The sequence below is a fragment of the Tenrec ecaudatus genome, chromosome 5 (genome assembly GCF_050624435.1).
Source record: "Tenrec ecaudatus isolate mTenEca1 chromosome 5, mTenEca1.hap1, whole genome shotgun sequence".
NCBI lineage: Eukaryota > Metazoa > Chordata > Mammalia > Afrosoricida > Tenrecidae > Tenrec > Tenrec ecaudatus.
Genome location: NC_134534.1, coordinates 105711320 through 105728054, shown reverse-complemented (window position 1 = coordinate 105728054; position 16735 = coordinate 105711320). Strand labels below are relative to the sequence as shown.

At 40.5% G+C, this 16735-nt stretch overlaps 1 protein-coding gene across 1 annotated transcript in view; it reads left to right on the top strand.

The window, feature by feature from the left end:
- Positions 1-16512, top strand: part of HSD17B3 (hydroxysteroid 17-beta dehydrogenase 3) — a 57685-nt gene extending 41173 nt beyond the window's left edge. The window contains exons 10-11 of the mRNA XM_075550866.1: positions 8656-8805; positions 16387-16512. Of these exons, the coding sequence (XP_075406981.1) occupies positions 8656-8805; positions 16387-16512 (276 nt within the window). The remainder of the gene's footprint in view (positions 1-8655; positions 8806-16386) is intronic.
- The last annotated feature ends 223 nt before the right edge of the window (positions 16513-16735 follow it).

Here is a 16735-nt window from a genome sequence, read left to right as displayed (position 1 = left end):
CTTGCTCTTTGTACGTATGGGAGCAGAGAACTGCCATGAAGATCACCTTGTCCTCACTGTAATGGCCTGTCCCTGCCACCCGTGGGTTGAGCAATATGATGTCTCTGAGTGCCAATGATTTGCATGGGCTTGATTTAATAGCAGAGTTAAAGAGTTAAGTGATATTTGGAGCCTAGAACATGCAATTTAGACAAAGCCTTTTGTTTTGTTATTTTGGAAGAAGTTTCAAGACAGGCTGTTAGAAATAAAAAGGGCCCCCTGAAGTTATACTTAAAAGTTTTTTATTGCACATACTGGTTTTCTTAACTAATGACATAGTGTGACATAACTGTTACTGAATTATACATGTAAAGGCATTTGAAAAGGCAGACAAACAAGGTTATATATTTACCACACACAAAACATGCTTAGGTGAGAGTATCTTAGGCAGCTGTTCCTTTAACCAAAAAGAGATTAACTTTATTAAATAGGCAAGTATTAGTAACTGAAATTTGGCAAATACCAATCTTGAGTGATGTAATGGTGATACCATTCACTATCTAAAGGTTCTTTCTTGCTTAACCAAAATTTCACCTATCAGGGATTTCTCCCTCCTTTGGTTCCAACACATTGGAGGGTTGCCGGTAGAGGGAGGAGTCTCCTTCCACAAACACTGGCAGCTGCGGAAGCCCTCTGGAGGGTTGGTCACTGAGGAAGAATGGGCTCATTGGCAGTGGGTTTGGTTTTCACTTGATCCAACGTCACCCATCCTCGATTGCCAGCTGAAGATGGCTTCCTTTTGCACTAGTGTTAGTTTGAATTGGCTTAGTTTGTTGCAGTAATGAACAATCCTACACTTCCCAGGGACTTGAGACAACGAGATCATATTTCTCTTTCATCCTGCCATTTCACTGTGAGTCGGCAGAGGGGCTACTTTATTACAGTGATGCAGAAACTATATTCCATCATCTTGGATATTGTGAATTAATATGGTAGAGGAAAAGGAGGGATTCTATGGACAATTGACAATTAAGTGCTCTGGGCCAGAAATGATGTTTGTCACTTCGGCCCATAATTCCTTACTAGTTCTGATCATGTGTTTGTACCACAGGGCTCAGGAAGTACAGATCTGTTATGGTGAACCCCAGTGCCTACTTCCTATTCATATACTACTCTTATCACGGTCTTGAATTCAGTAAATGTGAACGGAAGATGCCATAGTTGCCATGCTGAGGGTGCAACAGGGTTGAGAGGAGATGAGACGTAGGGAACGGGAAAGGCTCTTTCCTTGATGTAGACGCTTTGAAGCTGCTCTCGAAGCAGCTATGAGAAGGCTGTAAAATACTCTGAACTTAAAAAACAACAACCCAAACACTGGATACTTCTAAACACACCCATAATTGTTTTTCAGTAAGCATTTGTTAAATTAATGAGGAAGGATGTACTAAGGTTTGATTTTCAAATTCCTACTGTTCCATTTATCATCTGAGTGATCCTGGATAGACGACTTAAACATGGTTAGCCTCAGTTTCCCTGAACCCTTGCTGCAGATTGTAAAAAGGATCTATAAGACAGAACGATGCTGGTAGTATGAAAGATCTAATAGTCAGATTGTAATAACCTTAGGTATTGGTATATATTATAGATATGTATTTTTCTTGGGAGTGCATTGGATTTGAACTCCTTATGATAGATGATGTCATAAATTATTTTCTAAGGCAGAATCTACCTATGTAGGTCCTAAAATGGCCCTGGACGGAATAATTTGAAGAAACCCCAAGCAAGGAATGTTGACATATGCCATTAGTATGTCCATACTTCTACATTTAATTGGAGATTAGAACAGAATGACTAAAAGGAGATGTGACAGTCTTCAAGTTCTGATGTGATTAATGGCTACTAGACAATACAGTCAATCAAAGTCATAGCCTTCTTATTACTATGTGAGGATCTCTTGAAATCTAATTTTATATTGCCTGAATGGTGGTGGAGTAGCCTAGGTGTTTTTTAAAAGGGTTATCTTGAAGATATAAGCTTGGGAGGAACTATTGATGGGCAGCAGAATGAAAGACAACATGTGAAGTTCCTTAAATTGAATTGATTAACACTTAATGATAATAATTCCGTGAATTAAAAGATTATACCGTGGGGAAAAAAGTGCAGAAAAACCCCATGCAGCACAGCTCTGCTCTTACACACATGGAGTGACCTCAGTGTTTAATAAAACTGTTAAATGAAAAAATAAGCAGACAAATTTAACCAATATTATTCAGTCCCTGTTTTGCACATATTGACTGAATTAGAATTAGAATGTCTCAACAATGTAGCATGGAAGGCACTTACTGGTCTATCCTAAGAAATTTGGAAAATTGCCACCAGGCCAACAGACTGGAAGGTATTCAGGTTTGTGCCCATTCCAAAAGCATGTGGAAATTGTCAAGCAATGGGATCAATGTCACCTGCAACTAAATTTTTGTTTAAGATAATTAAAAAGTGGCTGTAGCTGTATATTGACAGGGAGCTGCCAGAAGTGCAAGCTGTTTTTGAAGAGGACATGGAGAGAGGAATATGCTGATGTCAGATCTTTGCTGAAAGCAGAGAATACCAGAAAAATGTATTTTATTGATTGTAACCATATTCAACAATGTGCATCATAACAAACTATGGGTATGGTAGTTATATAATTATTTGTCAATTTGAAGATTAAGAGTGAAGGGGTGGAGCCTAGTCTGTCAATCAGATCATAGCCAATGAGGCCTCTGTGTGGGCATGGCTTTCTCCTGAGAATTCTGGGAAATCTGGATTTTCCTCCATGGAGATGGTAGACACTTTGTTGCTCTGCTGACTCCCTGCAAGGCATCGCTGAGGAGAGGTCACATGGACCTACCCTGATGCAGTTCTGGAACCCGGAGAAGCCACATGGAAACCCCTGTCAGTGATGAGATGCTGACAAACACCGCTGGATCCAAAGGTTTTCTACCCACTGGCCTGTGATCGTCCTGCATTTGGTGTCATTGTATGTGTTTTGTGAGCCTGATGAGGACTTTATAGATTGGCATTGGATATATGGGCTAATATTGGGCTTATGGACTTGATCTGGACTGGGCTGGGATATTTTCTCAATATTCAATTACTCATATAGAAACCTTATATAAATATGCATGCTTATGAATTTGTTTCTCTGGTTTACCTGGACTAACACAATGGGAAATATTTGGAAGAACAGGAATTCTAGAACACCCGAAGGATCATTGGGGGAATAGTGGGTAACATCAAGGTCAGCGTTCCGGATCCATCAACTACTCTGAAGTAGAAAGATGAGTCTGCCGGCGGCTTCCATAAAGGTCTGCCACCTTGCAAACCCAAAGGAACAGTCTACTCTGTCCTGTAGGGTTCTTGAGTTTGGTTTGGTTTACTTGAGCTCATGTGAAACTTGTAAATAGACCAAGAGGCAGCTGTCTGAACAAAATAAGGGGATACCAGGTGGTTTGAAATCAAGAAAGGTGTGCGTCAGAGTTGTATCCTTTCATAGTACTTTGTCAGTCTCTATGTTGAACAAATAATTTGAGCATCTGGGCCATATGAAAAAGAATACAGCATCAGGATTGGAGGAAGGTTTATTAACAACCTGTAATATGCAGGTGATACAACTTTGTTTGTTGGAAGCAAGGAGAACTTGAAGTACCAGTACCTGCTGATGAAAATCAAAGACTGCATAGAGCCTTCAGTATCAATTGCAACTCAGTGTAAAGTAAATCCTCGCCACTGGACCAATAGACAACAGAATGACAAGTGCAGAGAAACTTGAAGTTCTCGAGGATTTCATTTTATTTGGATCCACAATCAACACTCATGGAAGCAACAGTGAAGAAATCTAGTGACTTATTGCACTGGGAAAATCTGCACAAAACCTCTTTAAAGTATTAATCAGAAAACATGTCCCTTTGAGGACTAAGTTCTGTGCCACTCGTAAGCATGTGAAAACTGGATAGTGAGTAAGGAGGGGTCAAACTCCACGGCCATGGAGTGAATGACAACCATACAGGGACCTGGTAAGGTTTCTGAGGCTGTAACCTTCATGGAGCAGATGGCGTCCACCTCCTCCTGCACATCAGCTGGTGGCTTTGAACTGTCACTCTGACGTTAGCATTCCGGCACTTAAGTGACAGAGCCTTTAGGGAACACTAGAGAAGGATGCATTTGAATTATTACTTGGTAAGGACTGTTGAAAGGTCTGTGGACTGCCAGAAAAACAAATACAAATGTCTTAGAAGAAGTACAAGCAGAATTGTCCTCAGAAGTGAGGATATGAGATTTCATATCGCATATTTTGTATATGTTATCAGGAAAGGCTAGCCCCTGGAAAAGGATATCATAATTTGTTAGTGAAGAAGAGCAAGACCCTTGATGACATGGATGATACAGTGACTGTAACAATGGACTCAAATATGACAACAATACTGAAGATGGCGAAGGACAAGCTACCATTTTGTTCTATTGTGCATAGGATGGCTATGAGTTATCGACTCTGTGGCACCTAACAACACCTGCAGCAGCAACATGTTGTACATCAAGATATTCTGTCAACCAAAGTATACTATAGAACTAAAAATAATAATTCCTTTCCCCCTTTCTGGAGTTTAGAGGAGCACTGATGGTGTAGCGGTGATGGTTATGTGTTGAGCTGCTAATCTCAAATCAGCAGCTTGAAACTACCAGCTTCTTCATGAGATATAGTTGGGGCTCTTTAATCCTATAAAGATTTTCAGTCTTGGAAGCCAGCAAAGACAGTTGTGCACTGTTCTATTGGGTCACTCTGAGTCAGAATTGACTCACTGGTAGAGAGCAGTATAGTATATGGAGGCTGGGGTTGAGCATTCATGTTCTTTACACATAAAACAACAACACGTTGACATCTGTTAAAGACAGTTGTCATGAAACTTAATAAGAATATACATTTTTCTTATAAAATTTTTTCTTATTCTTATTAATTTTCATAAGAAAGGGAGAGGTCAGTCTCAAGATGGTGTCAGGGTAGACTCACCTGTCCAGTGCTCCTATTGTTAGATCAGGACATTAAGATGTCAGGGGCCAGGTGCTAGAAATAGAATCCCAGTGTATTAGGGTTTGTGGTTCAGACCTCTCCTTGCAGTTTTCTCCCAGGGAGTGATTCGAGGGCTTGCTGCAACACTCTAAGTTCACCAGGTCTGCCTGTGGGATTGCCACATCCCTTGCTACTCCATCCTGTGCCTGAGATCCAAAACCCTCCAGTGTGCAGTAGTTTCCCCAGACTGCTGAGGGTGATCATAATCCCTCAGGCTGATGGAAAGTGCCTGAAAACTAGCCATAAGAGTTCACATTGGTGATCTCTTATCTGTTCCCCTCTCCACTCATTTATTCCTGGCTCTGTACATCGGCCACCCTCTTTTCCCTTCTCCCAAGCTCTGTGAGTGGCCTGCCAGCATGGGTAATGGTAGATTATTATACGCTAGTTTGCTGCCCATGGCAGATTGCCAATCTCTGGAGCACACCCTGTATAGCCCAGCAGGAGTGAGCCGATTGAATCAGGAGAGCAGCTGGGAGAACTAAGACCTAGTGATCCCCAAACCCACTCAGTAAATCTAATCCCCCTTTCCCAAGGTAAAGTGTGGCACAGCACTGATATCAGGACACCCTATAAGCTCCTAAACAAACAAACAAACAAAAAACACTTAAAAATGAGGTTATTCTGAGGCCTTGTTCCTTTTTGTAGCTTTGAATCTAAGCCACCTCACACCTGGTTCATTAACAAAGCTTTAACATAACCAAACAGGAAAAGCTACCAGGAGCTAAAATCTGAGGCCTCAGTCAAAAACAAGTTTTGCCAGTTTGGGTTTGACAAAGAGTTTTTGAAAGACTGTTCAAAGACCACCCAAAAGTAAATCAGAAAAACAAGCCTTCAACTTAAGACACCAGCCTGCTGAGTAAGACATTGCTAGACTCCACCTCCCTATGCTTCTTAGGTTGATGACAGCAATAGACCTCATCCCCCACCTCATTTGGCCACCTCTACCATCCCCTCTGACCTGATTCACCAGGAGGACATTCTCTGAATATAGTTAACTCAATCACCAGAATACAGCTCTTTCAGCTCTACCAGACACCAAATCATCCCCCTAGTCTGAATCTTACCCCCTCTCTGACACCCTACAATACCTCAAGGCAGAAAAAACATCATACCACCAAACAATATGTAAGGTCAACAGGGACCCTGGTGGATTCACTATACTCCTTCCTTCTTTACCCCAACCATGATAACCTCTGGAACTTGTTCCCTTCAAGTCAGCAACACATCACTTCCTTTAAACTCACCAAGTAAAGTTACAGTTTTCTAGGGAGAGAACTGGCCCCCAGGGAGACAGAGACACAACTTGAACTTGCGGCATAGCTGGCTCCAGATAGTTGTTAGACCTGTTCACATTCGTTTCTAAGAATGAAAACACAGGGCTCCTTTCCCACCACAGGAATTGGGACTCATCATGACAGGGTTACTTGGTGACCTTCCCCACCCTTGGCAAGGTAGCCAGTGAACACGGGGTCCCATTGACCCTACCCAGCCCACCTTCTGAACCAAAGCCCCACCTCACAGGGGCACCCATTGTATGTAAGGAGAGGAGAACTCGGAGTTCATCAGCAACCTACTATAAAGGGGCCTTCTGTTATAAAGAAATAATTAAAAGTCTGCCCTCTACCTTGCACAATTTACAGGGTCAATAAGAGACTCTGGTAGATTTAACATATCCATCACAGACTCTAACCACTACAACATCTAGAACCTACTTCCTACATTTTGACCATATCTATTCTACACAAACTTACCAACTAAATACGTATCCACAACCCATAACCCTCTGTGCCCAGGTCCCAGTGAATGCCAGTCTGCCTGAATGTGATCAGCCTGTGCTACCCTTGCTGCTCACAACAGACCCGGAACTGCTGCTAGCTATCATAGGCTGGGATCAGTCTGTATACAGATCCCTTGAATAGCTCCCTCCCCTGCTATGGCCCATGAGCCTGTGCTCCCTTAGATCAGCCTGCCCACCATTTCTGAGAACCACCCACATCGCTTTATAAATAGATAGCTCCGGCTGTCTGAGGAGAGAGTCAACCTCAGTAAGATAGAGTTGCAGCTCAAACCCACAGTGTAGTTGGCTGCAGGTAGTCCTTAGAATCATTCCTTCTAGCCTTTGAGAAGGAAATCAACAGGACTCCTGGCTCCCAGGAAAATGGCCCTAAGCTCCACCAAAAGGCCACACAGACAACCCACATCAGCAGTCACTATAAGAAAACAAGAGAAGCAAAACACAATTGGAGGAGTCTAGCCTGAATCTAGTGACATACATAGAAGAGGCAGACTTTGAACCTGCACAGAAAGAAATCTCAGTATACTGCTTATAGCTATACAGGATATGAGGGAAACTGCAGAAAAAGGATGAAAAAAGAGAGAGGATACATTTTACATACAGAAATACAAAAGTTAAGGCAAAACACAGCAGAAGCAAAGCAGATGGTAAAAGACCTTACCAACAGGATGGAAGAGACAGAAAGTTATATCAGTGATCTCAAAGGTAGCTAAGTATAATTCAACAAGTGTGAAAGACAATCAAACAAGATAATCAAAGAAGCTGAAGAAAACCCAAGAACCATGAGCAATGCTCTGAAGAGAATAACTGGGATACCAGAGAAAGACATAACAAAAAAATCAACAGCCAAGATAGCGAAGGAATTCCTGGAAGAAAACTTCCCCACCTTAATTATGGAGAATCAGACATTTATCCAGGAAGCTGAGAAGACACCAATTAGATTGACCCCCAAGAAGAGCACACCAAGGCATATTGTAGTTACATTACCCAACTTTGAGGAAATGGAGAAAATCCTCAAAGCAGCTAGAGATAAAAATGCAGTCACTTAGAAGGGAGAAAATGAAGTAGCATCTTCCAAAAGTTGAAGCAGAATAATGGTAACCCAAGAATTCTCTATCCTACCAAACTCTCCATCAAAATAGATGGAAAGGTAAAGGTTTTCCCAGATCAAAAATAATCAGAGCGTTTATTTGCCACTCTTGGTTGCTAACTAGAGCATGAAAGTGGGAATCCAAAGTTTTTTTAATTGCTTTCATCTTGGTTATAGATGTTAGAAATAAACTTCTGAGATAAGATTGACAAATAAAATACAGAAATTCCAGTTAAATTTGAATTTCATATAAATAATGAATAACTTTTATTTCAGCAAAAATATATCCAATCCAATACGTGGGACATACTTACATTTAACAAGTATTTGTGGTTAATCTGAAATTCAAATTTAACCGAGTGCACGATATTTTTATTTGCTGAATATGGGCACCGCATGATGAGAGATGCTCACATCCTTGCAGTCACCTGTGTGCTTGCTGGGGGAGTGCTGTTGGGTCACCTTGATGTGAGGTTATGTCCTCATAACAAAGTCAAAATTTGAAACCAAGCTTTTGGATTCCAAGCTCTGTGGCAGCCCTGTACCTTTTCATTGCTTTGTAATCATTTAGAATTGTGAGTGTTTTGACAGGGAGGAAAAAGCTGGAAAGGGGGGGTATTGCTGCTCATAGTCTTCCTCAGTAATGGAGTGCTGCTAAGTAACCGTTTTTGTTTATCATTGTAGGTGCTGACCCCATATGCGATATCGACCTTGATGACAAAGCATCTAAATCCTAACATAATAACCAAGACTGCCAATGAGTTTGTTAAAGAATCACTGAATTATGTTACGACTGGAGATGAAAACTGTGGGTGCCTTGCCCATGAGATCTTGGTAATTTACAAACTCATTCTTTAAATAATGGTCAAGTGTGCAGGTAGCCCTGGTAGGGCTCAATTATCTCTTATTTGCTATTGAAATCCTCAAGATGAGGATGGTGATGTCAGAGGGCATGCTACTGAACAGTATAGCCAGGGCTAAAGACTACGTATGAGAAATGTATAAGACTATCTATGGAAAATGACCACTTAGGGAGTACAAAAGGTAACGTGCTGGGCTACTGACTGAAAGGTTAAAGGTCATGTCTGTACAAAAGAACCTTGGGGCACAGTTTAATTCTTACACACATGAGGGCAACATGAGTCAGAAGTGAATATATTGTTTCATAGGTCATCTATTGTTTCGTGTGTCAGAACTTTTCCCTACCTTCATGGCTGAATGATATGCCATTTTATATATATGCCCCATTTATTTATCCATTCATCTATTGATGAACCCTTGATTTTCCACTTTTTTACTATTTTGGATAATGCTGCAGTGAACATTGGTGCACAAATATTGCTTGACATGGTTTTTATTCTTTTAGGTATCTGCTCATGTTTCGAATTGCTAGATCATATGTTAAAAAATAATGTTAACTTTTAGAGGAACTGCCAAACTGTTTTCTATAAGTGGCTGCACCATTGTACATTTCCTTCAGCAATGAATGAGGATTCCATTTTGTTTACATATCCTCACTAACACTTCTTTTCTCTTTCTCTATTAATAGTCATCCTAGTAGATATGAAGTAGTATTTAATTTTGGTTTTGATTTGTTTTTCCTTAATGACTACTGATTTTGATCATCTTTTCATGTGCTTTTGGTCATTTTCATATCTTCTTAGAGAATTGGTTATGTAAGTCCTTTGCTCATTTAAAAAATTGAGTTGTTTGTCTTTTAAAAAATCATTTTATTGGGGATCATACAACTCTTATCACAATCCATACATCCATCCATTGTGTCAAGCACATTTGTACATTTGTTGCCCTCATCATTCTCAAAACATTTGCTTTCTACTTGAGCCCTTGATATCAACTGCTCATTTTCCCCCTCCCTCCCCATTCCCCACTCCCTCATGAACCCTTGATAATTTATAAAGTGTTATTATTTTGTCATCGCTTACACTGTCCGATGTCTCCTTTCACCCACTTTTCTGTTGTCCATCCCCCAGGGTGGAGGTTACATATATATCCTTGTAATTGGTTCCCTCTTTCTAACCCACCTTCCCTCCACCCTCTGGTATCACCACTATCACCATTGGTCCTGAAGGGATGATCTGTGCTGGATTCCCTGTGTTTCCAGTTCCTATCTGTACCAATGTACATCCTCTGGTCTAGCCATATTTGTAAGATAGAATTGGGATCATGATAATGGGGAGAGGAAGCATTTAAGAACTAGAGGAAAGTTGTATGTTTCATTGTTGCTATCCTGCACCCTGACTGACTCATCTCCTCCCCGCGACCCTTCTGTAAGGGAATGTCCCATTAACTACAGATGGGCTTTGAGTCCCCAATCTGCACTCCCCCTCATTTACAATGATATGATTTTTTGTTCTTTGATGCCTGATACCTAATCCCTTCAACACCTTGTGGTCATACAGACTGGTGTGCTTCTTCCGCGTGGGCTTTGATGCTTCTCAGCTAGATGGCTGCTTGTTTACCTTCAAAGCCTTTAAGACCCTAGATACAGTATCTTTTGATAGCCGGAAACCATCAGCTTTCTTCACCACATATGCTTATGCACACCTTTGTCTTCAGTGATCATATCGGGAAGGTGGGAAACCATTGATATGATTTTTTTTGTTCTTTGATGTCTGATACCTGGTCCCTTCTACACCTCGTAGTCACACACTCTGGTGTGCTTCTTCCATGTGGACTTCGTTGCTTCTGAGCTAGATGGCTGTCTTTTTGTATCTGCAAGCCTTTAAGCCCTCAGACGCTATATCTTTTGATAGCTGGGCACCATCAGCTTTCTTCACCTCATTTGCTTATGCACACCTTTGTCTTCAGTGTTGGAAAGGTGTGCATCATGGAATGCCAATTTGATAGAACAAAGTGTTCTTGCATTGAGTAAGTACTTGAGTGGAGGTCCAATGTCCATCTACTGCCTTGATACTAATCCTATAAATACATGCATGTAGATCTATTTCCCCACCATCCTATATAAATATATGTACATGTGTACATGCCTGTATTCAGACCTCTATAAATGCCCTTTGCCTCCTAGTTCTTTCCTCTAGTTCTTTTTTTTTAAACATTGTATTAGGGGCTCATACAACTCTTATCATAATCCATAGATATACATACATCAATTGTATAAAGCACATCTGTACATTCTTTGCCCTAATCATTTTCTTCTTCTTTTTTTACATTTTATTAGAGGCCTCTATTTCTTTTACTTTCCACTTTTACTGTCCCACTATCATGTTCAGCCTTCATTTGGGTTTCAGTAATTTCTCTCGGTTAAATTGCCCTTGCTGAATCCCTACCAGGCCTCTCACACCCTTCTTGTCACTAATTTTGGATCATTTGTTGCTCCCTTGTCTCTGGGTTGGTCAACCCCACCTCCTTCCCCCCCCCCCCTCTCCCATGTCCCCCTGGGGAACATTGGTCCTGTTGTTTTCTCCTCCAGACTGTTTATCTAGCCCATCTTATCTAGATAGATCTACAGAGATAATAATATGCATCAAAAAACAAAGAATAGCAAGACAAAGAGAACACAACAATGACAACAAAAAAGAAAACCAATGGCCCAGAAAATAATTAATTAAAAAAGAAAAAAAAATTTTAAATGTGGTTGAAGGGAGGGGCCAGCCCCACCACTAATCTTGGGGTTGATAAGCACAATTGTATGGTTGAGACATGTAAGTATTATATTAAAGTCATCAAGAGCATGAGAGATGGAAATAATGCAGTTAGACACATTTCATGGTAGCAATGCTCACCTCAGCCCTGCTTGGTGGTCCATGTGGAGAGAGAGGGAAGGGAAGGAGGACAAGGGGGAAAGGAAACAGGGGAGTGAGGATGGGAGAGGAGAGTGGAGAGTTGATGAGAGGTCCAGGGGAGGAGCTGAGCGAGAGAGCTCTCTATTGCTAACCCAGGCTTTGGGGGCATGCAAGCTCACCAATTACAGGTAAAGACATATGCCACAGGAAGGGGTTGTATTATATGTTACACAGCAATGAGAGAGGGACAATCTAGGGACATAAATGCAATAAGAAGAGGAGGGGTTAGGGGTATACATGTGGGAAGATGGGTGGAACCTAGATTCAGGATGGCAGCTTAACTTCGGATGTCCTGGAGCTGGTTTGATCTGTTCTCTGGATCTCTGTAACAACCATTGTCAGTAGGTGTGAACCCCACCTACAGGAACCAAGCTATTGGTCTCAAGCCTTAGCCCATTGGCCCCAGCAGCAGGGAGCAGGCCCATCTCATGGTCTGGTGATTGACTGTCTTCAGGGAGGATGTCTGGAAGCATCTGACCTCCCCCCAAAAAATTTTTTAAAAGAAAGAAAAACCCTGTAAATAGATCAAGATCTGATTTTTGACCTCTAGGTGTGTCCTTCAGTCAAGTCCTTCAATAAATGGTGCTGGGAAAAATGGATATCTACCTGCAGAAAAATGAAGCAAGCAAGACCCTTCCTCGCTTCATGCACAGGAATAAACTCAAGGTGGATCACAGACCTTGGCGTAAAACCCCAAACAATTAGGGCCATTAATGAGGGAATTGGAACAAACCTGAGAACCTTGGCACAGGGACTACATAGGCTATTGGAAAGAGGGAAGGATACAAATACAGAGGAGTTAAAAATAGACAAGCGGGTTATACTGAAGATAAGACACCTGTGTACATCGAAATAATTCACCAAGAGAGTAATAAGAGAGCCCACCGACCGAGAAAACATCTTTAGCAATGACACATCAGACAAAGGCCTTATTACTAAAATCTACAATACTTTGCAAGCTTACAATAAGAGAAAAACTAACTGCCCACTGAGGAGGTGGGCAAATGACCTAAACAGAAGTTTCACAGAGTCTGAAATCCGAATGGCCAATAAACATATGAGAAAATGTTCCCGATCATTAGCCATAAGAGAAATGCAAATTAAAACAACAACGAGATACCACCTAACACCCTTAAAGGTAGCCCGATTAAAAAAAATCAGAAAGCAACAAGTGTTGGAGGGGCTGTTGGGGGACAGGAACTCTCATCCACTGCTGGTGAACCTGTAGGTTTGTACAGCCACTATGGAAATCGATTTGGCGATTTCTGAAACAGATGGAAATTTTTGTTGTTTTTGAGAGGCGTTCTTTATGTGTTTTGGATAGTAAAACCCTAATTAGATATAGGGCTCCCAAAAGTTTTCTCCAAATCTGTAGGTTATTCCTTTACTTTTTCCCCCTTAGTAACAGTTTTATTGACATAATTCACATATCTTATAATAAATAATTCAATAATATTGAAAAGTTATGCAATTATCACCACAATCAGTTTTAGAATGATTCCTCTTTCTCGTACTCATTGTTATTACTTCCCATTTGCTCCCAATGTCACTCCCTATACCTGTAAGAAACTATCAATCGAGCTAGTGTCATTTTAGGTTTATCTATCCTAGATTTCATATACAGAAAAACATAAAAAACACAAAGAAAAACTAAAAAACACAGCAACAATAATAAAATAAAATCAAGAAAACCCCCAATTAAAAATAAGCAGAAAATACTAAAACTAGAACAAATTCAATATGGGCCATAAGGATATCAAATGATTCAATGTTAAATTCTAACCTAACTACATCTTCACTAGTCCACATTCATTGCACTCTGTCTATGTCGAGGCTATTCACGTCCCTGGTCTACAGTCAGAGGGTTCATCTACACAGGGCACTGCTAATAGATTGGGGGCTTTCACTGTCATCCACGACCTTTTGAAAACCGGATGCTCAGAATTTACACTCTAATTCTGTTTCATCCTCTGGTTTTAGATTTTATTATTTACGATCTTTAGATCACACAGAGTGCTGTGCTTCTTCTATGTGGACTCAGGTGATACCTCACTAGGATGGCTGCTTGTTTTAAGATAAGCCTTAACAATTCCAGATGCTAGTCTTTCTGATAGCTGGCTACCATGTGATTTCTTTACCAAATTTTACTATGGCATCCATCTCTTCAGTGATTTCTTCATGAGGGCAAGTATCAAGTAGGGCCATGTCATAAGAACCAATTGTTCTTAGTGTTAGATAATTTAACCCCCACTTGTCAGTCATTTCTCATATTGTGTTGGCCTGTGTGTTGCGTGATGCTAAAAGTTATGCCAATAAGTTTCAAACATCAATAGGTTCACCAAAGGCTAAAACTTGGAGTTTCCAGACAAAGAACAGACTGCAAAGAAGTAATACACTCTCCACTTCTGAGTAATTTTCCACTGAATGAACCTAATGAACAGATTGGAAACACTGTCAGATACTGAAAACCTCATGACCAGAAGCAGCACAGTGTCACAGGTAGCACTGGAAGATGAACTCCTCGGGAAAGAAGGCGCTCAAAATATGACTGAAAAATATGAGTCAAAGTAGAGTCGACCATAATAGCATGAATGGAGGAAAGCTTGTGGGAGTAAAGCCTCTGGGGCTTTCATTTGCTGATAGAGCACAACTCCGAAAGAGAAAAACAGCTGCCAAAAGCGACTGCTAACAGGAACTTTGTATGAAGTATGAATCTAGGAAGACTGGAAGTTGTAAAAAGTGAAATGGAACCCCTCAAAATTGACATTCTGGGCATGAGTGGAATGAAATGGATTGGTATGGCCACTTTGAATCAGAAAATCATATGATTTATTATGCTTGGAATGACACAATCAGGAAGAATGGTGTTGCATTCATTGGCAAAAAGGACATTCTACAATAGAGCTTGAAATACAATGCTGTCTGTGATAGGATTTATATATCTGTATTCAAGGAAATCCAATCAATACAACGATTATTCATATTTATGTACAAACCACCAGAGATAGAATGCTACCCAATCTTTAGTTTGCATTAATCATTATTGGTGTTTGGAATGCAAAAGTTGGACGCAAGGAGGAAGGAACAGTACTTGGAAAATATAGTCTTGGTAATGAAAACAAAGATGGAGGTCACATGATAGAACCTTGCAAGACCAACAGTTTGTTCATTGAAAATACTCTTATCAACAACAAATGGTGACTATACATATAACTTCTCCATAGGGAATACATGGAAATCAAATTGACTATCCGTGGAAGGAGACAATGGAGAAGCTCAATAATCAGCAGCTAAAACGAGACCAGGGGTGACTATGGAACAGACCATCAATTGCTTCTACGTAATTTCAGGTTAAAGCTGAAGAAAATTCAAAAGTACATAAGAGCCAAAATCTGCTCTCGCGTCTATGCCACCTGAATTTCAAGAACATCTCAAGAACAGAGGGCATCAAAATCATCATTCAGGAAGAAAGCAAAGAAAACCCCCCAAATAAAACAAAAAACGGTGATTAAGAAAACGGGAAAGAAAAAATCAGCGTGGATGTCAGAAGACACTGGGTATCTTGCTCTTAAACGTAGAGTAGCTAAGTCATATGAAAGAAAAAATGAAATCAAAACGCAAACCAGGGGAAGGAGAGTACATAGAAATGATTCTGGCAGCTGGTCAATGATACAGGGGCGTCAATAATAATCAGCAGGCATTGCAGAGCTTCAGCCTTAAGAAACCATGGTATTCATACCTTTGTTTTTCCTGATGCCAGGGAGCGCAAATCTTCACTGAGTGAGGAGATCTTCTTGTACTTGTTACCTGCTGAACATATTCCCCTAGGCTTCCTCTTCTCTTTCTTGAGAAAATCCTTTGATGCACAAAATTTTCTAATTTTGATGAAGTCAAATTTATCCTTCTGTTTTTGTTGTTTCTTTACTTATGGAACAAATCTATTAAGTCCTGAAGTTTTGCTCCTATGTTTCTTCAAGAATTTTATGGTTTTATTTCTTTTTTAAGATCACTGATTATCTAGTAATTTTGGTATATGGTGTGAGGAATGAGTTCAAGGCTTCCCTTTCTTTTTGAAGGCAAATTCTCCATGTTATTAATTTATACGAGTCTGTAACTAGTGTAATTATTCTGGAAAAATCCATTCATGCATTCAGAGATTACTGAGTACCTATTACTGACTGAGTACCTACTACTGGCCAGGCATTGAGCTAAGTGTGGGACAGCATTTCAGTTCTCTCCTTGGTTCTCATTTTAATAGAAACTTAATACAGAGAACATGAAGACACTGGAAAATGAAGGTGAGGCAAGAAAGCTTCAGGCATGAAAATGGTTCCGAGAGAATGACGGGAAACTGGCCCTTGAGATCTCCAGGGTCGGCAACTCTAGGAATAGTAGTGAATTTAAAAGAGTGTAAAGTGACTGATTTTGGTTCCCAAGAATTCCTTGCTTGCTAGAAAATTGTAATAAGACCTTCAAAATTTAGCCACTACTTAAAGGTGAAAAATGGTAAAGGTTGTTATTATAAACTGAAGTGTTATGGCTATAATTTCTTTTCTCCCTACACTCATGTTTTTATCTTGAATGTTTGAAGGCATGTTTCCTGCACCTCATCCCATCGTGGGCATTCTACAGCAGGACCTTTCAAACGTTCCTCCTGACTCAGTACACGGATTACCTACGGCAGAATGTCAACATAAAGCAAAACATCTGCAAGTAGTTTGGGGCACGGGGTGGTGTGTTAGTCTGGGCGCTTTAGAGAAACAAATCCAGAGAAACTCGTGTATATGAGAGAATTTTAACTTAAAGGTTAAGTGTACATCAAGAAAACATCCCAACCCAGTGCTGCCCAAACCCACAAGTCCAACATTAACCCATTAACCCATATGTCCAACACCAATCCACAAAGTCCTCCTCCATCTCACAAAACAGACGCAATATGC